This window comes from Bison bison, unplaced genomic scaffold (genome assembly GCF_000754665.1).
Source record: "Bison bison bison isolate TAMUID 2011002044 unplaced genomic scaffold, Bison_UMD1.0 scf7180017864221, whole genome shotgun sequence".
Taxonomy (NCBI): Eukaryota; Metazoa; Chordata; class Mammalia; order Artiodactyla; family Bovidae; genus Bison; species Bison bison.
Genome location: NW_011494793.1, coordinates 1,410,327 through 1,418,745, shown reverse-complemented (window position 1 = coordinate 1,418,745; position 8,419 = coordinate 1,410,327). Strand labels below are relative to the sequence as shown.

The window sequence follows — 8,419 nt, the reverse complement described above, 5'->3', positions numbered from 1 at the left end:
ACCATTTCTCTATATATTGATTCGTCAAGTTCCTTCCTGCCTCACAGCCTCGGCCAGTCTCTGCCCTCTGCTCGGAGCTCCTGCTCCTCACTCTGAAGTTCTAGAGCAGGGTTTCTCGGCCTCTCAACTCTCACCATCTGGGCTGGACCGTTCTCTGTGGTGGGGCTGCCCCGTGCACTGTGGGATGCTGAGTACCATCCTTTGCTACCAGATGCCCGTAGCACCTTACTGCCAGGTTGTGACAACAACAGAAGGCCTCTAGACATTACCAAATGTCCCCTGGGGGCACAGATTCAATTCCAGTGAGAATCTCAGCTCTAGAAGGTGAGGCTCAGGTCTCCATCACTTCTGTGCCCCCAGCTCACAGGAGGGCTCAGTAGGCGCTCCTGTGGAGTCCCTTGCCAATGACTGAGGCATTTTACCCCCCATCAGCAGCCCCATCTAACAGATGAGGAAACTGATGTCCAGAGAAGTAACTGGACTTGCTCAGGGTTTCTCAGCTGCTCAGGCAGTGGTGTTCAGTCGTTCAGTCGTGTCCGACTCTTTGCAACCCCATGGACTGCAGCACGCCAGCCTTCCCGGTCCTTCACCATCTCTCGGAGTTTGCTCAAACTCATGTCCGTTGAGTCGGTGATGCCATCCCACCATCTCATCCTCTGTCACCCCCTTCTCCTCTTGCCCTCAATCTTTTGCAGCATCAGGGCCCTCTGCTTCTAGCAGGTTCTCTTGATTGCCAGGAAGCCCTTAAAACATGACTTCAGCCTTTGCCACTTCCACCCAACATCCGCCACCCCCCGCTCCCAGCTTGGGCTACTGGAAAGTCCCAAAACAGCACCGCCCCTCCCCCTACTCTATGTGTACTGTTTCACAGATGAGAAGGCAGTTTTGCCTGATGTCATGGGTTTGACCTGCTCAATTTCTTCCCCCAAACTCCTACCCAGTGGCCGGGGTATAAACTTCTCTCCTTCCTGAAAATGTCCCTCTTCCCTGGCTGACTGTGACCCAGCCAGGAGCTGGAAACCAGGCCTGAGGGGTGCTGCAGGGCCTGCAGGATGGGGAGGGGTTCCAGTTACAGCAGGAATGTGGGAGCGACTTGTAGCTGCTCCGTGTCCCTGGCCTGAGACTTGGCCTCTTTGGGCTCTGTTTTCTTCCTGTGGAATGGGCGGGGCGCCGTGGAGGGGGAGGGCTGTCAGGAGGAACACGGATTCTTGTTCTTAGTGTTCACTCAGCTCACATTTACTGCACAGCTACTGTGTGCCAAGCCCACGCGGTGGCAGTGGGAACAAGGCAGGCAAAGGCTTGACTTTTTCAGGGCTCGCCCAGTCTGATGCCCCAGTGGCTCAGCGGTAGAGAATCCACCTGCCATACATGAGACATGAGATGCGGGTTTGATCCCTGGGTTGGGAAGATTCCCTGGAGGAGTGGCAACCCACTCCAGGATTCTTGCCTGGCGAATCCCATGGACAGAGGAGCCTGGTGGGCTACAGTCCATGGGGGTCGCAGAGTCAGACACACACATACACACACATACCCCAGTCTGATGGGAGAGGCAGTCAGGAATCAAACACAGTAAAATGACAGCAGAGCTGAGAGATCAAAAGGGGTCAGAGTTAGTGGGGAAGGGAGAAGAAGAGACACACTGGTGGACAGGGAAGTAACTGGTAAGGAAGTTAGCTGAGCAAAGAGGGAGGAAAGTCCGGCTGGCAACCCCGGGATAGGAATGCGCTGGCCGGAACAGCACCCAGCAGGGCTAGAGGGGGCGGGGATGACACTTAAGACCTGCTGGGGGCCTCGCCGGGGAAGGAGAAAGGAGAGGGGGAGGATGGGGAGTGGGGAAGGATGGAGGAGGAGGAAAAGCGGGGAGTAGGGTGGAGGAAGGGGAAATGGAAATGAAAGAGGGTAGAGAGGGAAGAGGAGGATTTGACTCCGGCAAGTCAGGGCAACGGTGTAGACGCGCCTGGCTCTGATGCACGTTGTAAGGTCGCCCCCTGGTGGCTTAGTGGAGAACGGGCAGGGAGATGGGACGCATCTACCCTTGGGTCTGCACTCTGGCCCGCACATCCAGTCACAAAAAAGTGCGGCCGCCCGAGCCAGGCCGACCTCAGTTGTTTCGAACAGCCTCCCATCTTCTAGGCTTGGTCTCTCCATGAACAGAATGGGGGACAGTATACCCCCAGACCCTTGCCAAGGGCCCCTGCTGCAAAGGGGGGCTTTGCGCAGATATGCTCAGGTGATTCCTACAGAGCCCTACAAGGCAGGAGCTACTGTCATCCCCAGTTTACAGAGGAGGAAACTGAGGCTTAGCGGGTCACATGGGATGCAGAAACAAAACTGGAACCCGGGATCCCCAGCCTTGTCCTCGACTCCGGTAGCTTGGGCTGGCCCTTGGCGTGGGTCCAGCCCCTCCCAATAAACTCGAAACCACCGCCAGGAGGGGCGGAACCGTGGGTGTCCCTGGCTGCCCAAGGTGCCAATTAAATGCTCGTGGCCGTCTGGGGCCAGAGCTATGGACAGCGGCATGGCCGAGCCCGGGCCGGAGCCCGAGCCGGGGCGCGCCTGGCGGGTGTTCGCCCTGTGCGGGGCCGCAGTCTTCCTGGCAGCGGTTGCTGCCGGAGCAGCCCTTCTGGCCTGGAATCTGGCCTCCTCGGCCTCCCGGAGGCCCCGCTGCCCAGAGCCGGCCGCCAACACCACGGCGCCGCCTGGAGACCCCGGACCCGAAGTCGAGGAACTTCGGCGCCGACTGGCAGAGGCTGCCCGACTCGAGGAGGCCCTGACGAAGCGGCTGAAGCAGGCCGAGCGTGTCCGCCGGGAGCTGGAGGAGGCCCTAAGGGCCTGTGAGGGCCGCCAGGTAGGTGGGCAGGCTGGAGGGCTGGGGAACCCCAAAAATGAGGGGGAGAGGGTGCGCACACACACCCAACCTTCTCCCTCGGTGCCTTGGTTTCCCCCGTTCTTCAACTGAGGGAGGAAAATGAGAACAGCACCATTCCTTCCAATTCCTACAGGGCCAATTCCCCCTTGTGTCTACCTTCTGCCCAAGAAGGTTCCACTAACACAGCTCATTCACTTCGTTGTACACCAGAAACTAACAACGTTGTAAGGCAATTATAGTCCAGTTGAAAAAAAATACGACATAAATGAACTTTAAAAAAATAAAAAGAAGGCTCCACTGTCCTCTGCTATTTGCTGGTAGAGGCTACCCCAGACCCCTGAGCCCCGCTGGGGAGGCCCTGTGCTAACCCTCCCCCTAAGTACCCACTCAACAACCACCCCCCAGTCAGTGTCCAGCAGCCCTATTTTGAGAGAGGGACATTCGTGTCACCTGTAATTAGGAAGCTAAAGTTGGCCTCTCGGAGGAGGTACCAGCCAGGTCCTCCCTTCTCCTCTTGCTACCCCCTTCAAACTCTTTCTTAACCCTTTCTTAACTCTTTCTCAACCCTGGGCCTCGCAGAAGAACCATCCTCAAAGTCCCAACCACTCACATTTACTGAGTAACTACTGTGTACCTCTGTGTACTGGGCCCAGCAGAGGTTGGGCAGCATACGAATTCTGGAAAATTCATGCCTTTTGAAAATTAATCCCTATGCCTTTCCAGCCTGCCTAAGGGAAGGGCCTGGGGCAGCTGAAATTAAGAGCAGCCTGCCCTGGATTCAAATTATGGTTCTCCCCCAGCCCCCATGAAAGAGTCTCAGAGGAGACCAAGCCAGTTGCTTTGCAGAATGTCCTACAGAGGTGACCGATACCCTAGAAACTCAATCATCAACCACCATATTGGCTTGTGCTGGTCTGAAACCCCAGTCCCAGGAATCTAGATATTGCTAGGATTGGAACCCGAGCCGGTCGGCAGAACTAAACCTTTCTATATCCAGTTGGCCTGGAGCGGGGTCAGTGTGCTCAGTCCCTCAGTCATGTCCGACTCTGTGACCCCATGGACTGTAGCCCACCAGGCTCCTCTACGGATTTTTCAGGCAAGAACACTGGAGTGGCTTGCCATTTCCTCCTCCAGGGGATCTTCCCCACCCAGGGATCGAACTTGCGTGTTCTGAGTCTCCTACACTGCAGGCAGATTCTTTTATCATTGAGCCACCTGGGATGCCCTAGGGGTCAGTGGACCTGGGCAAAGATCTCCTTGCAGGCAGGCACCTTTCACCCCAGACTTCAGAGGCCACTTCTGTGTTTTACAACTACAGGACTCCAAACGACATTCCAAATAAAGCTCAAGGAACACCAGGGTGTTCTCATTCCAAATAAAGCTCAAGGAACAACAGGGTGTTCTCGTCTCCCCTAGAAAGGGCAGAGCCCATTCACTTTCTCTCCCTTCCCCCGTCATTTCTACTCCACTCCACAGAGTCGGCTTCAGACCCAACTGATGACACTGAAAACTGAGATGGAAGAAGCCAAGGCACAGGGTACCCAGATGGGGGCTGAGAACGGGGCGCTCACAGGTGTGTTGGGATGCAAAGGGGTGGGCATGCTAGAGATGGGAGGAGCCTAGACGGTTCCTAGCTAGGCAAAAGACACAGACGGGTGTAAACGTAAAGCAAAGCAACGTGAAAACTTGTGAAAGAAATGCACATGATATGCAAAGGTCAGGCAAATGTCACAGAATAATGCAAACGCAACAAAATATGCACAAGCCATGTAGAGACTCCCCAAAGACATGTAAACCTCTGAAAAGCTATGCAAATAACATGTAAAGGTCATGCAAACAGCACACAGATTTAATTCCAATACAACAAACCACATAGACAGTATGCAGACTATAAACTCGGAGTTGATGTGTGCGGAGTAGGAGCCCGGGCTCCATCCTGATCTCGCGCCTTGCGTCCGCAGAAGCCCTGGCGCGCTGGGAGGCCGCGGCCACTAAATCTGCGCAGCAACTGGACGAGGCGCAGCGGCGCGCACGTACGGCCGAGGCGGAGCGCGAAGCCTGCGCAGCCCGGGAGGCGGCGCTGCGCGATCACATGTGAGTGAAGGGTGGGAGGGAAGGGTCCAGGGCTCGGGGAGGGGCGGGGCTGGTCGTGTGGGCGGGGCCTTGGGAGAGGATCTAGATGAAGTCTGAGTGTGAGGACCTAGCGGCGGGCTCTATGGGGCGAGAATGCCCACATTGGGGTTGGCACTCTTGAGGCATGGGTCCCTGGGGTCGGGCGTATATGGGGGCTCCGAGGGGAGCGGGGAGTGAAGGTGAACGTTGCAATGAAAAGTATCAAGGGAGGGATCGGGGGCCTGGAGGCGGAGCTTCCGTGGAAAAAACTGGGAGTCCCGGAGGACCGGTCCTGGAAAAGACCAGGGGAGAAGGGATGGGGGATCCTGAAGCCTGGAATCTTTGGGGATTGGAATACCAGGAAGAATAGATGAATCCCGGAGGGTCTGTGGGGATAGGTGTCCTGGTGCCGACGGCCCCTCTACCCTCTTCCCGGCAGTAAAGCCCTGGAAGCCCAGACGAGCGCCCAGCGCAGAGTTTCACACCCCCGGACCCGCGCCGGGTCCCGACCCCGGCCCAGCCCCCGCTCGCGCTCTCGCCCAGGAACTTCCGGAGGCTGCAGGCGACCTACGCGGCGCGCACGAGGGTGAGTCGGCCCCCAGCTGAATGAGGGCTGGAGACCAGGAGGACAGACCCTGGGAGCCCTGCAGGGACACTCAGAGAGGTGCCCAAGCTGGATGAGATGCTCAGTCGACACCCATCCACGCTCAGCTTTTGACCCAGAAGCAACCCTGAAACTGCTGAAAGAAGACACGACCTTGTCTTTCTGACCATCTAGTGCCTATCTACAGACGGGAATACTGAGGTCCATTGGGTCTCAAGGTGAGATAGTGCAGAGCCGGGACTTAGGTCCCCTCTAAAGACAAGGCCAGTGTTGCCCTCATCCCTCAGACATGAGGACTCAGGGTCCAGCCCTGATCTGGAAGTGACCTGAAGGGGTCGCTTCTCCTCTCTGGTCCTCAGTTTACCGTGTCTGTAAAATGAGTGATTGGAATGGTGAGAGCCAGCATATCCTTGACACCAAAACCTAGCAAAAATGGCACGATAGGAAAACTCCACACCCCTCTCCCTGTGAGGGTACAAAGCTCCCAAATGAAGTTTTAGAAGAGAACCAAGTAATCATTTGAAAGATACACCATAGCAAAGGAACATAGGCCTGAGATGCAAAGATAAATCAGTATTGGGAAGGAAGTCTGTTAATAAAATTTGCCATGCTAACGGATCAAATGAAAAGCATTCTGAAAAGGTCATCAAAATAGCAACAATTTCATGTGAGATTATACAGTGTTTGTCTTTATCTGATTTACTGCAGTTAACATAACACCCTCTAGATCCATCCATGTTGTTGCAAATGGCAAGATTTCTTTTTTATGAGACTATTATAATTAATATTCCATTGTGTGTATATATAAATTGTGTGTGTGTGTGTGTATATATATATATATTACATCTTCTTTATCTATTCATCTGTCAGTGGACACTTAGGTTCTAATCTCCAGACTGTAATCAGATTTTGCCAACTATTTTGATGATGTCCTCTGTAACAAAAGATTATCCTGATTTACACATCGTATTAATCTGGAACATTTCTCAATCTGTCTTTGCCTTTCATGACATTGGTTGGCATTTTTTTTAAAGCCCCAGGCCAGTCATTCTGTGGTGTCTGAGTTTGGGTTTTTGTGGTTTCCTCATGATTAATTTGAGGTTGACATTTTTGGCAGGAATGCCTCAAAAACAATTCAACTTAATATTATCTTCTGGTGGTATGACTATATATAGAAAACCCAAGAGAATTAACGGAAACTTTCCTATATCTAAAACAACGAGGTAGAAAATCGTTTGGAAGAAAAGAAAGATCCATTGACATAGTTTTTCATATCCAGGAATAAACTACTTTGCTTATTATGTAAGAATCTCTTCTAAATTAAATTTTCAAAAAATAATTCAGTAGAGGGACTTCCCTGGTGATCCAATGGCTAAGACTCGGGGCTCCCAATGGAGGGAGCCTGGATTTGACCCTGGCTGGGGAACTAGATCCCACAAACATCAACTAAGAGTTCCTGTGCCACAGTGAAGATCCTGCATGCTGCAACTGAGACCTGGCGCAGCCAAATAAATACAATTTTAAAAATAACTCGATAGAAAACAAGCAAAGAATATGGGCAACCAGTTCATAGAAGCATGCAAAAAAAGGTGCCCAGTCTCACTGCTAGAGAAGAAATGCCAACTGAAACGATGACACGGTACCACTTTCTGCCCACTGGTTTGGCAAGGATAAAAATAAAAGCAAAAGTTTGTGAATATACACAGTACTGGTGAAACAGCTTGTTGGTATGACTACTTGGGAGGGCCATTTTCTAGAATCTCTCAAAATTAAAAGAGTGTTTGACCCATTAGTTCTTCTTCAAGCAGTTTCCCTGCAGCCATATTTTTTATTAAGAAAAATTTAATCTACAGTCATTTTTTAATTATAGTCTTGGATACTAAGAACCCAACAGAGTACTTTATTCACTTTTCACTTTTTTTGGCCACACAGCCTGAAGAATCCTATTTCCCTGACCAGGGTTAGGGAAGTAACCCTCAGAAGTAAAAGTTTGGAGTCCAAACCACTGGACTGCCAGGAAATTCCCAACAACTATATTTAAACGCATGCAAAATAATGGACTGCATGCAGTGGAGAGTCCTGGCTTTGGATATTGGAACAGAAAAACATTTAGTAAAGAAATCAAATAAAGTCTAGAGTTCAGTTCATTGTAATATACTAAGATTAATTTCTTAATTTTGACGAATGAACTATGGTATATAAGATGTTAATGATAGAAGAAGCTGTGTGAGGGCTATTCAGAGACGGTATTATCTCTGCAAATTTTCTGTAAATTTAAAACATTCCAAAAAACAAAACAAAACATTCCAAATAAACAGTTTACTTTTTTAAAGTAAGGGTGGAGGAGAGGAGAAATGAAGACATTATTACCACATTCTTGGTAATTGCAAAAAATTGGAAACAACCTCAGTGTCCACCAACTGGAGTCTGTTTAAATGAGTGTGCATACATCCACACCACGGAATGCTGTTCAACTGGTTCGTATGGACCGGGGCAGCGGGGGATGGGGATTGTTTTGTTTGGGGCAGTGGTAGCCCACTCCAGTACTCTTGCCTGGAAAATCCCATGGACAGAGGAACCTGGTAGGCTGCAGTCCATGGGGTCACACAGAGTCGGACACGACTGAAACGACTTAGCAGCAAGTTGCCCTACTTACAGATCTTAGTTCCCCCATCAGGAATTGAACGCGAGCCCTCAGCAGGGAAAGCACAGAGCTCTAATCACTGGACCTCCAGGGAATTCCCACTGTGCAACTGTTAAAAAGGCCAAAACTGACCTTCGTTGAGACACAGTAATGTAATACGCAGAAGCATTATAGTCTGTGTACATCTTTG

General features: G+C 51.5%; 1 protein-coding gene across 1 annotated transcript; it reads left to right on the top strand.

The window, feature by feature from the left end:
- Positions 1–1,464: 1,464 nt before the first annotated feature.
- LOC104992672 (zinc finger BED domain-containing protein 3-like) lies at positions 1,465–8,150 on the top strand. Its single transcript, XM_010845628.1, has 4 exons — positions 1,465–2,848; positions 4,346–4,442; positions 4,831–4,963; positions 5,421–8,150. The coding sequence occupies exons 1-4, from the start codon at positions 2,507–2,509 to the stop codon at positions 5,569–5,571; spliced, it is 723 nt and encodes a 240-aa protein (XP_010843930.1). The 5' UTR covers positions 1,465–2,506; the 3' UTR covers positions 5,572–8,150.
- Positions 8,151–8,419: the final 269 nt, after the last annotated feature.